Raw genomic sequence first — 20,185 nt, 5'->3', positions numbered from 1 at the left:
TGTGTTCTGGTCCTGCTGCAACATTTTGGGGGCAACGAGGATGGGATACCGAGAGCTCTAAGGGCAGCAAGGACTGTGAATCCATTTACACAGCTAACTGGTGATCAGTCAGCTAGACCCACTTAAGAACTTGAGCAACTCCTGTCTACCTATACAACAGATACCTTCCCCTACTTGGCTCAGTGTCTGAAGACAACATCATAAGAACGTAAGGAGAACCATGCTGGATCAGACCAAAGTCTATCTAGTCCAGCATTCTGTTTCCCACAGTTGCCAACCAGCTGCCTTTGAGAAGCCCACAAGTAGGACATGAGTACAATAGCATTCTCCTGCTCATGTTCCCCAGCAATTGGTATTCAGAGGCATGCTGCATCTGATCCTGGAGGTAGCATATAGCCACCATGAGTAGCAGCGATGGATGGCCTTTTCCATTGATTGGAATTTCAGAATGCCCCCCCCCCCCGCTTTAAAGCACTTAACTAAAGAAGCATTGCAAATTAAGTATCTCCAGGCAGGCAATCGAATTAGAGGCTATGATTCTGACGTCTTACTTCACCAAAAGAGATGTGCGTCAAAGTCTTAAACGCCAGCAGTTTCTCAAAAGCGACAGTCGATACAGCAACTTTTAATCTGATAGCGGTGCGGTAGTTGACAGCCCACGCCAAGGCCCAGAACACAACTTTGGAAAATTCTGTGAGGAAGAGTGCAATGCAGAGGCCGATCCCTGTGACTAGGTCCGTGGAGCCGCTTTCACTGTACCGAAGGATGTTATGGATGATTACTGTCTGCAAAAAAATAAATAAATCTGAATTATTGGGGGGAGGAGAAAAGTGTACGCCGTTCAGTGTATACATCTCTGGAACTTGCAATGTAATTCAGTATGGACCACATTTTCATCACATTTTTAATTCTGTTTGAAAAACTGGCATTGCTTTCCAGCCACTGAAGAAAGCTTTAACCACTTTGCCAGCCTCTCCTGAACCAGACTATTGGAGTATAGTCTACTCCAGCGATTCTCAAACATCCCCCCCCCCTCTGTGGACTGATGGCTGGGGGCCTTGGCAGATCACTTGATTAACGTGTCATTTGTTTGTTTTGCAAATTGACGCATATACAGAACTCATATTTTAGGAGCATTTCCTTAATTTGTAATATGGTGCTGGCATCATCGTTAAAACTAGCACTGTATTATGAAAATCGTAGGGCCCTAATTTAGGGACTTGTTAGCCTGTTCAATAATCCAGCCCCGTCAACATGGCCTCTGTCTCCGCGGTCAGAAAAAAGTGTAAGGCCAAGTACAATTACAATTCTCAACTATGCCATAACCTTTCCACAGACCACTTGAATGGAGCTCACAGACCACCAGTGGTCTGCAGACCACACTTCGAGAACCTCTGGTTTACTCTGACCACTAGCAGTTCCCTGGGATTTCTGGTGGGAATTATTAACCTTTGACTGAACCTGGGACCTTCTGTGTACAAAACATGAGCTCCATCACTGAACTATGGCCCTTCCTCTACTGCACTTGGTCTTTCTCTCTTCTGAATTTGAACTAAAACTTACAAGTGAACATAAAAGCTGCCTTCAGCTGATTTGACAATTGGTCCATCTAGTCCAGTATTATCTTTTCTGGCTAGCAGGAGCTCTCAAAGTTCTCTGACAGCTATGTGCTACCTCCATTACCAGAGGCAGTGAGCCTATGTACAGCAGTTGCTGGGGAACATGGGTGGGAGGGTGCTGTTGCACTCATGCCCTGCTTGTGGGTTCCTGGTCAACAGCTGGTTGGCCACTGTGTGAACAGAATGCTGGACTAGATGGACCCTTGGTCTGATCCAGCCTGGCTGTTCTTATGATCTCGGACAGAACTCTTTCTTGGCTGAGCTACCTGAAATCCTTTTAATGGGTCATCTGAGGGACTGTATTAGTTCTGTGCATATGTTCCACCAATGGAACAAAGTCACCCTCCTTTGCAACAGGCATCTAAAGCATGTTTATAAATATGTTTCCACACTACTCACTGGTCCTAAAGCTCCAAAAATAATGCAAGCGATGTTTGCCACTGTGTCCACCAGGATCCTCGTCCTCTGAAATTGAAATGCCACTCTGCCTAAAGAAGCCTTCTCAGGTCCAGCTTTGGCAAGCTCTGCTTCCCAAAGGAGTCGAAATCTGCAGAGAGCAAACCACTGCATTGCATATTCCATTCATTCATTCATTCATTCATTCATTCATTCATTTCATTCTAAATAGTTTTCAGGCCTCCTTTAAGGGTAGAACCCTCTCAAGCCAGCATACAATTCTTTTTAAGTTACAAAAATATACAGAGACAGATAGAAAGCAGTAAATAAATATTCACTAAAACACTATTAAAAAAAAACAGATAACACCAATAAAACCTGGAGCCTGCAGAGCATGCAAAGGCCAGTGAAAGCAAGTGGATCTTCTTTGCAGAGTCCTGAAGGCCTCCAAAGAAGGGGCCTGATGATGCCCTGATGGAAGCTCATTCTAGAGGTACAGGGCCATGATTGAAAAGACCCTCTCCTTTGTAGTGTCCAGCCTAATCACCCTTGGGTAGGTTGATGAGAAGGTTTTAGGAGTGTTTTAAACTATTGATAATGTCTTGCAATGAAATAATAGTTTTATCTGGGATAACTTTATGAGCAGTTTTTTAATATATCAGTAGGTTAAGATACTTCAGCAAAGGAGATCGTTACCTTGTCATGGTGATGGAGCTTGAGCACATCAATGACGTTATGAGCTAAACCGTGAAGGGACACCCAAGACGGGAAGGTCATGGCAGAGAGGTCAGACTAAATACAATCCCTGGGGAAGGAAATGGCAACCCACCCCAGTATTCTTGCCATGAAAACTAAATGGATCAGTACAACCAGAGATATGTCGGTATATCATTGGAAGATGGGACTCCCAGGTCGGAAGATGGTCAAAATGCTACTGGGGAGGAACAGAGGATAAGTTCAACTAGCCCCAGATGTGATGACGCAGCTAGCTCAAAGCTGAAAGGACTGCTAGCAGCCGATGGTGCTGGTGGTGAACAATGAATCTGATGTTCTAAAGATGAACACACCATAGGAACCTGGAATGTAAGATCTATGAGCCAGGGCAAATTGGATGTGGTTATTGAGAGATGTCAAGATTAAATATAGACATTTTGGGTGTCAGTGAACTGAAATGGACTGGAATGGGCCACTTCACATCAAATGACCACCAGATCTACTACTGTGGACAAGAGGACCACAGAAGAAACGGAGTAGCCTTCATAATTAATAATAAAGTGGCTAAAGCAGTGCTTGGATACAATCCAAAAAATGACAGAATGATCTCAATTCCATTTCAGGGTAAGCCATCTAACATCACAGTGATCCAAATATATACCCCAACCACAGATGCTGAAGAACCAGAAGTAGATCAGTTCTATGAGGATCTGCAGCACCTACTGGATAGTACGCCAAACAAAGATGTTATTTTCATTACAGGAGACTGGAATGCTAAGGTGGGAAGTCAAACGACACCTGGAATTACAGGCAAGCATGGTCTGGGAGAACAAAATGAAGCAGGACATAGGCTGATAGAATTTTGCCAAGATAACTCACTGTGCATAACAAACACTCTCTTCCAACAACCTAAGAGACGACTTTATACATGGACTTCACCAGGCGGTCGACACCGAAATCAGATTGACTACATCCTTTGTAGCCAAAGGTGGGGGACATGTATGCAGTTGGTAAAAACAAAACCTGGAGCTGATTGTAGTTCAGATGACAAACTTCTTATTGCACAATTTAGAATCAGACTAAAGAGAATAGGGAAGACCCACAGATCAGTTAGATATGAGCTCACGAATATTCCTCATGAATATGCAGTGGAGGTGAAGAATAGATTTAAGGGACTAGATTTAGTAGATAGGGTCCCGGAAGAACTATGGACAGAAGTTCACAACATTGTTCAGGAGGCGGCAACAAAAAATGTCCCAAAGAAAAAGAAAACCAAGAAGGCAAGATGGCTGTCTGCTGAGACACTGGAAGCAGCCCAAGAAAGAAGGAAAGCAAAAGGCAACAGTGATAGGGGGAGATATGCCCAATTAAATGCAAAATTCCCGAGGTTAGCCAGAAGAGGTCAGGAATTACTTTTAAACAAGCAATGTGTGGAAGTGGAAGAAGATAACAGAATAGGAAGGACAAGAGACCTCTTCCAGAAAATTAGAAACATCGGAGGTAAATTCCAGGCAAAAATGGGTATGATCAAAAACAAAGATGGCAAGGACCTAACAGAAGCAGAAGAGATCAAGAAAAGGTGGCAAGAATATACGGAAGATCTGTATAGGAAGGGTAATAATATCAGGGATAGATTTGACAGTGTGGTCAGTGAGCTAGAGCCAGACATCCTGAAGAGTGAGGTTGAATGGGCCTTAAGAAGCATTGCTAATAACAAGACAGCAGGAGATGACGGTATCCCAGCTGAACTGTTTAAAATCTTGCAAGATGATGCTGTCAAGGTGATGCATGCCATATGCCAGCAAATTTGGAAAACACAAGAACGGCCAATTGATTTCCAAGATCGGAAAAAATCAACTTATATCCCCATACCAAAAAAGAGAAGCACCAAAGAATGTTCCAACTATCGAACAGTGGCACTTATTTCACATGCCATTAAGGTAATGCTCAAGTTCTTGCAAGGTAGACTCCAGCAATTCATGGAACGAGAATTGCCAGATGTACAAGGTGGGTTTCGAAAAGGCAGAGGACCTAGAGACCAAATTGCCAATATCCGCTGGATAATGGAGAAAGTCAGGGAGTTTCAGAAAAACATCTATTTCTGTTTTATTGACTATTCTAAAGCCTTTGCCTGTGTGGATCATAACAAATTGTGGCAAGTTCTTGGTGGTATGGGGATACCAAGTCATCTTGTCTGCCTCCTGAGGAATCTGTATAACGACCAAGTAGCAACGGTAAGAACAGACCATGGAACAACGGACTGGTTTAAGATTGGGAAAGGAGTACAGCAGGGCTGTATGCTCTCACCCTACCTATTCAACCTGTATGCAGAACACATCATGCAACATGCTGGGCTTGATGAAGCCAAGGCTGGAGTTAAAATCACTGGAAGAAACATTAACAATCTCAGATATGCAGATGATACCACTTTGATGGCTGAAAGTGAGGAGGAGCTGAGGAACCTCATGATGAAGGTGAAAGAAGAAAGTGCAAAAGCTGGGTTGCAGTTAAACCTCAAAAAAACCAAGATTATGGCAACCAGCTTGATTGATAACTGGCAAATAGAGGGAGAAAACATGGAGGCAGTGACAGACTTTGTCTTTCTAGGCACAAAGATTACTGCAGTCGCTGACTGCAGCCAGGAAATCAGAAGACGTTTACTGCTTGGGAGGACAGCAATGACAAATCTTGATAAAATAGTGAAGAGCAGAGACATCACACTGACAACAAAGGTCCACATAGTTAAAGCAATGGTATTCCCCGTAGTAACCTATGGCTGCAAGAGCTGGACCATAAGGAAGGCTGAGCGAAGGAAGATAGATGCTTTTGAACTGTGGTGCTGCAGGAAAATTCTGAGAGTGCCTTGGACTGCAAGAAGATCCAACCAGTCCATACTCCAGGAAATAAAGCCAGACTGCTCACTTGAGGGAATGATATTAAAGGCAAAACTGAAGTACTTTGGCCACATCATGAGAAGACAGGATACCCTGGAGAAGATGCTGATGCTAGGGAAAGTGGAAGGCAAAAGGAAGAGGGGCCGACCAAGGGCAAGGTGGATGGATGATATTCTGGAGGTGACGGACTCGACCTTGGGGGATCTGGGGGTGGCGACGGCCGACAGGAAGCTCTGGCGTGGGCTGGTCCATGAAGTCACGAAGAGTCGGAAGTGACTGACCGAATAAACAACAACAAGGTTAAGATAATGAATTAGAACTTTTATCTACCATAATCCAAAGCAAAAAAAAAAAAAAATTTATGGTTATGTCTTAATGTTGCAAATTGTGGGTGTATTTTACTATAGTATTTGTTGTAACTTTGTAGAGAAGTTTACAGATTTTAGGAGTGTTTTAAACCATTAATAATGTTTTGCAAGGATGTATTAGCTTTAGTTCAGATAATTTTACAAGCAGTTTGCTAACTGAATATTTTGATGTATTTTTACACACCAGTAGGTGGATGCAAAAAATTAGAGTTTATAACAAACAATAGTTTAAACATAACAATTTATTTTAATGGTATATGTTGTATAAATGATACATAATGTGGAAGCAGTGGACAATGTCAATTAACGCAACTTTTTCTATGCTTTTAGTTTCTTTGTGTCAGTTCTTGCCAGCTGACTGCAACTGGCGGTGATAACTACCTAGCTTATAACAGGGTTGTAAACCTGTCCAAGGCTGAGCAAGGGAAAAGCAGACTGAAGTGGGAAGAATTACGGGTTCATTCAAATCCAAGGAGATGTTGCAAAGAGAAGTCCGTTTCCCAGTCCAAAGTCCAACATGCAAGGGGACATGAGCAAGGCGGGGGTCCAGGTTCGGAGGCGAGGTGAGGCTGACGAGACCTGACATGTGACAACGATGTTGTTCTCCGCCAGGCCAGCCTTGCCCCTGTCTGCTCCCAGCATTTAACTGCAGCGTCCTCAAGCAGCTGCATGTAATCAGACTTCTTGCTTCTGAAAGCCTCTCTGTCTTAAATGGACAGAGGCTCACCTCTCTTACATGCAGCCGCCTTCGCTCTGATGGGGTTGGGGGCATTTCGCCCTCTGACTCCTCTGGGGAGGCTGCAGACAGGCAAGGAATATCCACAGGAGGTAAGGGAGCTTGGCTTCTTCTGCGCCAGCCCGTTCCCCTGTGTCTGGAGCCTGCCATTCCCCTCCATCCTCGGATGACTCTGAGAGAGGCATGACACTTTGGAGTATTACAAAAGGTTAACATCGTTTTATGGTGGTATTTTAATGGTAGGCCCTGAGGAAGGAAATGTCTTCCAAAACGCATTAGGCAGAATACAATATTTCATTCAGGCACCTGAAAACTTCTTTCCCCTTCTGTTTTGTGATATCTCAGTGCCTTCCCCTCTTGGGGTTTTTTCTGGGTTGATGAGAAGGACCTTCACTGATGACCTCAGAGAGCGGACAGACTGGTATAGAAGAAAGCAGCCCTCTAAGTAACTTGGACCCAAACTATTTAAGGCTTTCAAAGTTAAAATCAGCACTTTAAATTGGGCTCAGAACACACACACACACACACACACACGCAGACACACACACTTCTCAAAGAGAATTGGCGGACCAAGAGAAGCAGTGCCGGAGTCAGCTCTTAGGCACTGTGCTTTCATTTTTTTAAATCCTGTTTCACCAACTGTTTCACCAACATGCTGCATGGCTTTTTCTTCTTCTGTAGAACCCTCTTATTAATAAAGTTCTTATTGGTTATGCTGCACCCTTTGTACGGCCTTCTCTTTATCAGTGGAGGCTGGTAGCTACAATGTCAGTTGGGCAGTGAATCCGCTCTGCATTTCAGTGTTCTTAGAATATATTTCCTTCTGCACATTTTGTAAGGCCAGTCCAGATTAAATTGCACCCCCCCTTTTTTTGTTATTTATAGGCTTATTGTGCTTCATTCCACACTATTGGATTTTATCTTAATGTATAATACAATGCATTTGAAATCATTGTACATAACAGTTGGGTGCTTTATAGTGCTTCTTGGTGTTGCTCAGAGTGTTGAGAGTGTTTTTTTTTTAAATGGGGGCAGGGGCAGGCCCCAGCACCTGCCCAAGGATGCTGACCACTGGTGCCGATCCTACTAATAAGGACCTTCTCCACAAAATCACTATGAAACTGGATGGAAGCAGGATTATAATGTTCTGTTTACAGCATGTGTTCTGTATAAATAATAGTACTTTGTTTTGCCTACTGTCTCATTTCCCCATTCCTTGCAGGGGTCTGACGGCAGGAAGCTACAAGCGGTAGTATTTTTCTGCTAAGAACAACGTATTATGCTTGACATCCTCGAGGCCAGAGAATGCAAATGACTCTTTCTCTAGGTTCCTGCACAGCAAAAGCTCTTCCTTAAAGGATGGCATCAAAAGAGCACTACCTTTTGGCGTTTGGCTCCGAACGATCGTGGTAAGAGAGCGGAGGCAAGGTGGCCACGTCAATGTTGCGCCGATATCCACTGAGCATCAGGAATGAAATCCAAGAAAATGTGGCAAAGGAGAGTAACCCAGCATCGTCTATTGGATTCACAGCAGATCTGTGGGAGGGGAAATGAAAAAGACATTACAGCAGTAGAAGCCTGCCTTGTAGCAGGTCAGATTATTTCTCCAACTGGCCCAATATTGTCTACTCGGCACTCCAGAATCCGTTTAGCTGTGGAGCGGTATATAAATATTGCAAATAAAATAAATTAGTATTCTAACTGCCAGCAGCTGACTAGGCAGAGGTTTTCCTTGTACAGTAGCTTGATCCTTTCTAACTGGAGATGCCTGTGATGGAACCTATGATCTTCTGTGTGTAAAGGATGTACTCTACCACCGACCGATGGTGTCCCGCTAGTCCAGCCTTGCACAACTCGGTGCCCTCCAGAGGCTGTGGACTTCAACTCCCATCAGCCCCAGCCAGCATGACCAAGAGTCAGGAATCCTGGGAGTTGTAGTCCCTGGAGAACACCAGTTTGGCTGCACGAGCCCTTAGAACAGGGGTGTTGAACCTCTTTCAGCCAGAGGGCCAAATTCCATTTCAGAAAAACTCTTGGGGGCCACATTCCAGTGGTGCGTGTGGCCAAAGGCAAAGGGGGCAGGGCCAAAAATTCCAGCATATTTTAGCTTAAAGCTCTTAGTGCCCATAACTAAGCCTTAGAAGCGTTGTTTCAATTTTGGAGAATGGGCGGTGGTGGTGGTGGGGACTGCACAAAAGCAATGAAAACACCAAATGATCTGCATCTAGAAGAACTGATGAGCATCCAATGGCATGGGGCTGGGGAAAGGAATGTGCAAGACCTTTGCCTAGGATTTTGTGAGCCTTAAGAACATAAGAAGAGCCTTGCTAGATCAGACCAAGGGTCCATCTTGTCTAGCATTCTGTTCACACAGCAGCCAACTAGCTGTACACAGGAAACCCACAAGCAGGACTTGAGTGCAACACCATCCACCCACTCATATTCCCCAGCAATTGGTGTCCACAGGCATGCTGCCTCTGATACTGGAAGTAGCATATAGTCATCAGGACTAGTAGCCATTGATAGCCTTCTCCTCCATTAATTTGTCCCATAACCATTTAAAGCCATCCAAATTGGTGGCCATCACTACATGTTGTGGTAGCAAATTCCATAGTTTAACTTGCGCTGTGTGAAGAAGCCCTTCCTTTTCTCTGTCCGCAATCTCCCACCAATCAGCTTCATTAGGTTCTAGTATTATGAGAAAGGGAGAAAAATGTCCAGTGTCTCCACACCATGCACAATTTTGTACACTTCTGTCATATGTATCCTTATTATACACAATCCCAGGGGAGACAGGCAGATGGTTTCGTGGGAGCTACTCAAGTGACACATTCAGCATGGCTTTTCATCAGTTTCGCTCAGTGTGTATTACATCTTCAAATTGCCCTGAAAACATTTGGAATCAAGGTGAGAAGGGGTCATCCAACCGGCAGCCCCTGGAACCAGATCAGGCCTTGAAAACAATCATATCAGCAGCCCGCTCACATTTTAATCAAGGTGTGGTAAAACATTTGCCCTTGAGAAAACAGAAGCTGGCCATCTCTGCAATATATAACCCACAATATGTTGGCCTCCTCTCATTATATGTCTCTCTGCCCTTCCTTGCATGCTGTCCTCCATACCTGCACCTGCCTCCCATGACACCAATGTGATGCTGACTTTCCCTTTCTTTTTTTCCTTCAAAGCCCTGCTCTAAATTCACTTTTTCCATGAGAACTTTGGCACAGCCCTGTCCTTGTTCTTATTTTTAAAAACCATTTTCTTGGCAGGGGGTGGCCAGCCAGGCATGGACATGGTTACAGATGTTCATTTCATTACTTTTACTTTTAGAATATATTGACCTTTTCTACTACAACATGGTGCTTATTGCCAGTTGAGGGTGCAATCCTATGCATGTTAAGACAGAAAAAGTCCTACCGCTCCTAGCATTTCCCAGTCAGCATGGCTAGCTGGGGCATGCTGGGAGTTGAAGTTTTTTTCCTGTCTAAACATGCATAAGATTGCACCCTAAATGGGTTTAGCAGCAGGACCAAACTCCATTTTATTCCTGGAGCCATGAGGGTGCTATGGTTTAAATGAGTTTAAAATGAGAAACTGCTCGGGGTATTTGTTTTATTTTGTTTTCAATCAGCTGGCAAACTGTTTGTTTGTTTGTTGCTCTAACATGTCAGGAATGCAGAAGTAGTTATCAAGCATGGGGTGATGGTGGGAGGACAGGGAGAGAAGAGAAATGCTAGTTGTGTGCGTCAAAACTGAAATAATACACATGGCCATCTAAAGGGAGGGGGCGTAAAGGTCTAAAATTGCCTAGGTGCACCACTAACTCCTTAGTTCCCATCTCCAACTGAAATGAAGCCTAGGTAAAAGTATCCAAAATGAAGATATATTCAGTGGAGGCTGGTGGCTCCGATTTCGGCGGGGCTGTACTTGCATTCTGGGTTTCAGTCAGAACCAGCCAGAACTCTAAAGGAGCTATCCAAGCAGCTGAACATTATCCCCAAAATGGGTTCAGCACCTTGGATAGCTCCTTTAGAGTTCTGGCTGGTTCTGACTGAAACCCAGAATGCAAGTACAACCCCACCAAAATCGGAGCCACCAGCCTCCGCTGCATATATTCTTCCACTGTTTACCAGCTAGGGGCCTGGTGTCCTACTTTAAAGAGCACAGCCCTCTGTTCTGGAGACTTGGCAAAGGGCAGTCCTCTGTTTGAAGGTGTCAAAGGGCTGTCCAGCCCAAGTCGGGTTTGTGGTCAAAGAGTTGCCCGTGAACAAGTTAGCAGCACTTCAACAGCTCACTGAGCGGACACACAAGGCACACTGAGCGGACACACAAGTCAGTCTTCTTCACTATAGTGAGATATACCGTATTTCTATTTAAATTATATCATTCTTATATCTGCACCTATACATTTAAATGTGCATATGCGAATGTTATGCAAATCTTTCATCCTCTCTTTTGCTGATGTACTTCCTCTTTTTTGGCCATGGGTAAGTGGCCAGCCTGGTTTAAGTCAAATTGTATATTGTTAAGTCCCTTGGGGCAAGGACCCATCTTCTCGCACTCTGTAAAAGTGCCACGCACCTTGAAGGTACTATATAAATAAGTCAGAATCAGCAGTGGCAAGACCACAGCCTCCCATTGCCTTGTTGAGACCGTCTTGTTATATGCTGTATTCTGCTCACAGATACACGTTACTTGCCTTGCCTGCAAACGGACAGGAATCATTGTTTTTAAGCTCGTGGAATATTTCTGGCAGAAAGTCTTTTTGCCATCTCCTTGGTCGTAGTCGGGAGGACGCAGATAATGCTCTGACACAACCATTGTGCTGGTCTGAAGATACCACGCTTCGTTGCCCTCGGCCAAGTTTCTCTTTGAAGTAAAAAAGAGATGCTGTTAATTTTAATTACTTTTCTTTTTTTATCATGAAATTTTATTCGAAATAAAGAAAATAAAGGTAACAGGAAGAACGTACGTAATTTATCCAGATCACTAAAGAACCAAAGGAATTCACTAATTACAATTCTTAGTCTATAATCGATATGCTTATGGAACATCTACAGTAAAACGGCCTGAGTAGCAGCTCAAGACCTAATGAAAGAGTAAAAAGACAATTTATACAGCATATAAAAGGAGTGTGTGCGAGTGGATGTCACACACACTCCTCTTTTGTGTATGTGTGTATTAATCAGGAAAAACAGAGGCAACTGTGCTTGACTGGAATTTGATCAAAAGTTTGAAGAGCTTCAACATAGGAAATAAATGGAGACGGTTGAAGGTGCAGTTCTATGCATGTTTCGACAGAAAAAAATGCCTACAACTCCTACCATGCTCCAGCCATCATGGCTGGTTGGGGCATGCTGGGAGTTGTAGGCCTTTTTTCTGTCTAAACATGCATAGGATTGCACCCTTAATGACTTTTCTTTTAAGTTGTTGTTGTTATTGTTGTTGTTGTTGTTGTTGTTTTTAAATCAAGTTGGTTTTGCTCTCACAGGAACAACTGACATCTTTGGCAGCCAGGGTACCAGGAAAGGGATTCACACCTATTAAGGTCAATGGCCCCATTTGTATAAAGCCATTCTAATTTTGGTGATAGAAAGAGAGGCTTCCTTTTCAGTAGGGAAAGCAGGATCCCATGCCTATCAGACAGGGTGGCCCCATGTCTTACTCCATGGAAGGCCTTTTCTGCAGTGGCCCCACGCTTCTGGAATAAGTTTCCATCAGGCGTCTGCCAGGCCCCATCATAGCAGGCTTTTAAGTACACCCTGAAAACATATCACTTTACATTGGCCTTCCCCTGATACGTTTGCTGTTTTTCTTGTGTTTTTGCTGGTTTTTTACTTCATTTTTAATTGTTTTTTAAGTCTATATCGGTTTTTATTATGTATTCCATTATTCTACAGCACCTTGGGAGGGCTTCTGCCCTGAAAGATGGCCAAGAAATATTTTAAATATATAAATAAATAATATCTATAGCACGAGGGCAGAACTAGATATTGTATGACAAATTCACAGTCCCAGATGGCACTTGAAAGAGGGAGGAAAAGGTGGGGGGGGGCAGTGAATTTCACAAGCCCCATCTCCTGTCACTACCAAATTTTAGCCAAATCGAGCTTTTAAAAGACAGTCGCTAAGAGGGCCTTCACCAAATGTAAAGGCAGTTGCCAGCAGAGGTCAGCATCACTGGGCACATGCTGAGGCCCAATGCTGATCCCCGGAGCCTGCTAGCTTTTCTCCTTGTTTTTGCTACCTGTTCGCTGTCTCTCTCCAAGCATGCCAAGAGTGACAAGAGTGGAGCAACATGCTCTGCTAGCATTGCCCTCTCCTTCTGGGCAGTTTTGCACCAGATTGGGACCAGGGTGAGATGGCAAGGGAATGGGCCGGTATGACAGTGACACCACTCTAGTAGTGTAGTAGTGGCAGTGGCAAGGAGAAGGAACTCGCCTGGGGAAGAGTCCCACTTAGGGCCTCCAAGGCACTAAGAGCCCACCAAAATCTGGAGCTGCCACTGGGTAAGAGGACTGCCTCTGTAACTCAAGCACTGGGCACAGCATCACATTTGTGGAGATAATGGGAATATGGAATGAGAGAGAGAGTATGTGCAGGGGGAGGGATGCTTAGTCCTTCCCACTCCAATAAATTCTCCCCTGAAAATCCCTCCCTCCCCTGAAGTTATTCCCATCACCACCATTAGCAGCCGCTGGGCTCCCAAACAGAAGTGAGTCTATCTGGTGGTGGTGGTGAGATTATAAAATTACTTGGGGTGGGGGGCACTTAGAACAAAGAAATGGTGGGAAGCGCAAAGGTTAGCTCCCCCTCCTGGAAATCCTGCATCCTCCTGCATTAGCATGACAAGGTTGGGAAGCCCGTCATCCCCACCCCACCCCACCCCATAACGTGTAGTTTTGCCTGTAGATACAGTCATTCGGTACTTATCTCTTTTCTTTCTCTGCCATCTCTCTTAAAGATGCCTCTTGACACTCTCTATAGATGATTTCCCCCCCTCTTTTCACTGTGCTGCTTGCTTAGTTTGCTTCCACCTCAAAGGAAGCTTTGCCCCTGTCATTCCAAGTCAAACAACTTCTCTCTCTCTCCAACTGCCAGGCTCAACGGTCAGTCTGAACCCATATGGAACATTCCGACACTAATGTTCCTCCTTCTCCATCGGCGTCTGTTAAAGAAATATCACTCCAAATACCACAAATAAACAAATACCACAAATAAATACCACTCCAAATACCAAACATGGATTAAATGGCAAGAAGGTCTACTCAATGTTATTGTTCAAGGCCTGATCACTGATGGTATGTACAAAGCACACACATGGGTGCAAAGGAGCTGAGCGAGACGGGGCAACTATTAGGGTTGGTAGCATTGCAACTTGGCACTTGTAGCATGCTGTCAGGGTGGAAACTGAGCCCATAGAGCCCCAGAGCAGTTCTGATTCTGAGGAAGAACAGCAATCCGTGGGAGAGGAGCTCGCTCGTCTCTCACAAGCACAGCAGCTGGCAGAGATTCCTCCTGCCAGCATTCCTGGGAGAGATAGTGACCCTGGCAGTGAGAGAGCGCTGGAGGGGGGCTTGCTGAACACTCGGCACAGACACAGGGAGCAGTGACAGATGGAGGGTGCTGAAAGGAGGCGCTCCGCTCATTTGGCGCTAAAACAACGGTCGCGTCCTGAGGACCCAAGGGAAAGAGGGAGGATCTCTCCATAGCCCATAAGTTCAGAGTCTTCCAGTGGTTCTCCTTCAAACAGAGACCAACTGCCTTACCTGGAGCTTAGGCTACTCTGCTATCTATCCCCAGTGCAGTTCCTTGCTTAGTCGCTAGTGATTAGTATCTGTAAGAGTCATAAAGGAATAAAGGAATAAAGCCTTGGAAAGAATCCTCGTCGTCTGTGTCCTGAGTTGGCTATTGGAGGGGACTGCAAGAGGCAGCTAGGGTGCTCCTGACACATGCATGGTCTGAGGACAGAGGATGTTGCCCCTTGCTGAATCGAAGCAGGTCTGGTCAGCACCCCGGGGAGGGAGACGGTCTCCCCGATGTGGACAAGGAGTGATGCACAAAGCCGAGGACTTCGCTGATGCTGGTAGCAGCTGCTCCTGCCAGCACCAGCTGAGTAGGGCACCTCCTTCATGCACTGCTTGCCACCCCCATTGGTTCCTCCCAGGGCCAGCTGGGTCCCTGGCATGGCATCCGCCTCCAGCATTATCTCTGATCTATCATCAAAGATAACAGTGGGAATTTTCCTTGGCACCATTCCCCCTCCCGATTAGGAGGGTGAGCGGAGCACTAAGGGAAATCCAACATCAGAGATTCCCCCAGGGGGCTTCATGGGCTGGATGGGGAATCTTCATAAGCCAAATTAGGCCCATGGGGTGGAAGTTCCCCATCCCTGCTCTAGTGGAAAGAAGTTCCAGGGGCCATGTGAGTCATACACTATGGTGGGGCGTGGGAGAGGGCTTTCTCTGCTGTGGCACCCCAGCTATGGAGTGCCCTCCCTAGGGATGGCGGAGAATTCCGCCACAGATTTCAGTGAGGCTGAATGCACTGGCATTTGGCCCCCCAAAATCTGTGGCAGAACAGCCTGCCCCCCCGCCCCTCCACAGATTCCCCCCAGGACGAGACTTACCTGGGGCGGATGCTCCGGACGGCGGCGGCTCCACCGGTGGCTTCGACGGTGGCAGCTTCGGTGGCGGCTGGTCTTTCGACTGGCTGCCGCGGCCGCCATTTGCATTCTGGTCTTTGCTGTGATAGGCTATGTAAAGACGTAAGTCTTTACATAGCCTATCACGGCAAGCCAATTTAAAAAAACACAAAAAACCAGCGTACGTAAATGGCGGCAGCTACGGCGGCCACCATTTGCATTCCCTATTTTTCACCGTTCTAGCCTATATAAATATTTATGTAGGCAATTACGGCGAAAAAAAAGGGAACCACAAATAGCATAGTGGGCGCTATTTACGTTCTTTTTTTTTCGCCGTTTTAGCCTACATAAATATTTACGTAGGCTTCTACAGCGGAAAAAAAAATGCAAATAGCGCCCACTACACTATTTGCGGTTCCCTTTTTTTTTGCCGTAATTGCCTACATAAATATTTACGTAGGCTAGAATGGCAAAAAATAGGAAAAGCAAATGGCAGCCGCTGTAGCCGCCGCCATTTGCATACGCCGTTTTTTGGGGGGGGGCATGCTGTGATAGGCTACGTAAATACTTACGTCGCCTGTCACAGCAGCCTGAAAGGACACAAATGCATCCACACATTTGCGTCCGCAGCAGCCCGTCCGCGGCCGGAAGTCCGGCTGCAGACGGCCCTGGCCAGGTGCTCCGTGGAGCCACCACAGAGCAGAGCCTGCTGGGCAGAATTCCAGGGGGGAGGACCAGATCGCCTCCCCCCCCGTTGAAGGTTCCATGGGGAGGGACGGAGCGCCCCCCCCACCACAAACAGAATCCACGAACAGGTAAGTCACTTTCATACATCCCTAGCCCTCCCCTTGGAAGCCCGATTGGCACGTACATTGGTTTCATTCCACAGCCAAGTAAAAACATGGCTTTTTACCAAAGACTTTGAGGGCTAAATGCATTCCCTAAAGTAGCACACTGTTTTAACTGTTTTATTGTGTTAGAATTTAATTGCTATTAGCTTGTTCAATGGTTTAATGTGTTTTAGCTGTTTAAATTATTTATTGTTTTATACAGTTTAAATTGACTTTATCTGTATGCTGCCCTGAGATCTTAATGATATAGGGCAGGATACAAATGTTTTTAAATAAATAAATAAATAAATGCGTGCTGTGTTCCATTTCCTTTGAATGAAAGTGAGTGAAGAAGCAGTGAGAAGGTAGAAAGTGACTCTACGTTCTCACTGCTATTGTCACCACCTGCTGTTGCTCCTCCTCCTCTTCCTCATCATTGCTACCATTTGCTTGCTTGACAGGCAGAGAGAGGGCCAGTGAGCAAGCAGGCATGGGCATCCGCTGCTCCTCCTTCTCACTCCCGCCATTGTCTGGGCCAGAGTGAGAGGCAGCTGGTGAATAAGTGGGTTGCAATGGTGAAGAGGAGGAGCAACTCCAGGGGTCTCTTCTCAGTGGGTCCCTGCTGGGGTGTGGGCCCTCGGCAGGTGGCCAACCATGCCTACCTTGGATATCAGCCCTGGTGCCCAGAGTTGAGGCCACTGTGGGTGTCAACATTGTCAGGGTGTCCCAGCAGGTGCCTGAGGATGCCAGATGGTGACCCTGATAGAGACTGAAGGTGTCTTTCTAATCTTTGGTGATTTGCAAATATATGAATGGACAGGTGGAAGCAAGCAGGTACTTCACCAAGGCAAGGAGCTCCACTGTCAGGAGTGCCCTAGCAGCCTCTTTCAGTACACTCCAGTAGCCAACTCAAGACACAGACAAAAGGATTCTTTTCAAGGCTTTAATCCTTTTACAACTTAATGACTCTTTCAGATGCTAATCACCAGCGACTAAGCAATGAACAGCAGAGTAGCCTATGCTCTGGGTAGGCAGTTGATCCCCATTTGAAGGAGAATCACTTAAAGACCTTGAACTTATGGGCTAGGGAGAGATCCTCGGTCTTTCCCTTGGGTCCATGGGACGCGGCCGTTGCTTGCGTGCCAAACAGGTGCTACGCCTCCTTTCTGCGCCCTCCATCGCTCGTTGCTCCCTGCGTCTGCGTCGAGCGTCTAACAAGCCCCCCTCCCGCACTTGCTCACTGCCAGGGTCACTATCTATCTCAGGAATGCCGGCAGGAGGAATCTCTGCCAGCTGCTGTGCCTGTGAGGGATGAGCGGGCTCCTCTCCCACAGATTGCTGATCCTCCTCAGAATCAGAACTGCTCTGGGGTTCTATCGGCTCAGTTTCCACCCTGACATCCACCTCCACTTCTCTCTAAGTACAGCTAAAAACTGTCTGCTGTTTCTTTCTCGGCCTCTTCCAAATAAGGCGGCCATGTGTGCTCTTTTGCCAAGGACCAGTGGAGGCTGGTGGCTCCGGTTTCAGTGACTGCATTCTTGGCTTCAGTCAGAACCAGCCAGAACGCTAAAGGAGCTATCCAAGGTGCTTTGCTCCCAGTGGAGGCTGATGGCTCCGATGTCAGTGAGGCGGTGAATCCGCTCCAGGTTTCAGTCAGGACCAATCAGAACTCTAAAGGAGCTATCCAAGCTTTGCACCTTGGATAGCTCCATTAGAGTTCTGACTGGCTCTGACTGAAACCCGGAGCGGATTCACTGCCCCACTGACATTGGAGCCACCAGCCTCCACTAGGAGCGATCTAAGGTGCTGAACCCATTTGGGGGATGGAGTTCAGCACCTTGGATAGCTTCTTGAGAGGTCTGACGGGTTCTGGCTGAAACCCAGAATGGAATCACAGCCGCACTGAAACTGGAGCCACCTGCCTCCACTGCTGAGGGTATTCCTCGGCTTGAAGAACCTTGGCTTGAAGAGGACAGTTTTCTGTTTGAAGGCATCCCCTGTTTGATGGGACTGTTCAGGCCAAGTCCAGTCTACAGATAAGAAACCCTAAGAAGGAAGATCAGGGAGAGGGCCTGAAGTTGCCCATCATCCACCGTTAGCACCTGGGCAGGAGATTGAGCAAGCACCCACTCACCTGGTCCCAGTCTTCCTCAGTATGGTGAGATGTATTGCATTTCTATTTAAATCATAATCATGATTTCTAAATTGTATTTATTTATAAACTACTCTATATCAAAAATGAGTCCTGAGCAGTGAACAGTCAATAACAGGGAACAACGGCTCCTTTTCTGTGAAACCCCCTGCCTCTGAAGGTCAGGCAAGCCGCAACATCGTCTGATTGTTTGTCAGTGCTTGCTTGCTGAGGACATCTTTATTTCAAGAAGCCATCCACGGTTTTTGTTGGCATTCTGATGTTAAAATCTTTTAATATGCTGTTTTATTCTTTTTTGATCACTCAACACTCTGGAATCTGTTTAGATGTGGGGCAGTATATAAATGTTGTAAATACATAGATAGATAAATAATCAGTATAAAAAAGTAAAAAGGTAAAGGTAAAGGTGTCCCCAACCAGTCATGTCCAACTCTAGGGTGTGGTGCTCATCTCCATTTCTAAGCCGAAGAGCCAGCGTTGTCCGAAGACGCTTCCGTGGTCATGAGGCCGGCATGACTGAACACCGAGGTGCACGGAACGCTGTTACCTTTCCTGCCAAAGCAGTACCTATTTATCTACTTGCAATTTCTTGCTTTCGAACTGCTAGGTTGGCAGAAGCTGAGACTGAAGACGGGAGCTCACCCCATCACACAGCACTCGGGTCTCGAACTGCTGTCCTGCCAACCTTCCAGTCTGCAGTTCAGTGTCTTAACCACTAAACCACCACGGCTCCATATATTTTTATAAAAAAATAAAATACAACAAAAGAGAGATGTGCATCTTTACCTCTTAATTAGCATATGCAAATATTATGCAAATCTATGCCCTCTTTTGTCCTAAGAAGAGCCTTGCTGGATCAGACCAGGGGTCCATCTAGTCCAGCATTCTGTTCACACAGTGGCCAACTGGATACCTGTGGGGAAACCACAAGCGGGACATGAGTGCAACAGCACCCTCATGCCCATGTTCCCCAGCAACTGGTGTACATAGGCATACTGCCTCTGAAACTGGAGGTAGCATATAGCCATCAGGACAGGTAGCCATTGATAGCCTTCTCCTCTAGGGATTTGTCTAACCCCCTTTTAAAGCCATCCATGTTGGTGGCCATCACTACCTCTTGTGGTAGCAAATTCCATAGTTCAACTCTGCACTGTGTGATGGAGTCCTTCCTTTTCTCTGTCCTGAATCTCCCGCCAATCACATTCATGGAATGACCCCATCCGGTTCTTGTATTATGAGATTATGCATTTCTTCTTTTTTGATAATATGTAAGTGACCTCCGTACTTCCAAATTGTCCACTGTTCTGTCTTACGCATGTACGCATCTGCCTCCTCCTTTCAGGCACAGGAGTGTCTTTTTCTCCGTGTTTTGTTCAGGATGTCACTCAAAATGAGAGAGGGAGAAAGAGAGAGAGAGAGAGAGAGAGATTCTCCAGTGACCATCCTGGACTGACACTAAGCAAACCACCTTGCAAGGGAATCACTGTCCAGCAGCCCTAGCAATAGATTTACTTACATAGCTCAAACCAATAACTCCATTCTTCTCCTCTTGCTTCTTTTCATCAGTTTTGTTATTTCCGGATTCCAAAATATGCATACTAATTTTCCTGGACATTTTTCTTATAAAACCACAGCTCCTGGCTTTGCAAAGAAAGGAGGGAGTGGAATTAAACATAAACATTATCCAGAAACACTATAACGATTAGAAATACACTTTAATATTCTTCAGCATTGGGTTGTGGAACACCACAGGAATAATAATAATAATGATTATAATAAGAATAATAACAACAACAACAACAACAACAATGGAATTGCACCAAAATTGAAAA

The 20,185-nt window shown here is 45.7% G+C and overlaps 1 protein-coding gene across 1 annotated transcript in view; it reads right to left on the bottom strand.

Moving 5' to 3' along the window:
- Positions 1–19,974, bottom strand: part of LOC146338881 (ATP-binding cassette sub-family C member 12-like) — a 117,395-nt gene extending 97,421 nt beyond the window's left edge. Inside the window, exons 1-5 of the mRNA XM_084812425.1 lie at positions 19,870–19,974; positions 11,427–11,596; positions 8,108–8,263; positions 2,019–2,166; positions 552–785 (exon numbers count right to left, since the gene is read on the bottom strand). Of these exons, the coding sequence (XP_084668551.1) occupies positions 552–785; positions 2,019–2,166; positions 8,108–8,263; positions 11,427–11,596; positions 19,870–19,968 (807 nt within the window). The 5' untranslated portion in view covers positions 19,969–19,974. The remainder of the gene's footprint in view (positions 1–551; positions 786–2,018; positions 2,167–8,107; positions 8,264–11,426; positions 11,597–19,869) is intronic.
- Between the last annotated feature and the right edge of the window lie 211 nt (positions 19,975–20,185).

Source organism: Heloderma suspectum, chromosome 8 (assembly GCF_057233095.1).
Source record: "Heloderma suspectum isolate Gila_16-S chromosome 8, 16-S_ref, whole genome shotgun sequence".
Lineage (NCBI taxonomy): Eukaryota > Metazoa > Chordata > Lepidosauria > Squamata > Helodermatidae > Heloderma > Heloderma suspectum.
Note: the sequence above shows the minus strand (reverse complement) of the source record. Positions and strands in the feature narration are given on the sequence as shown.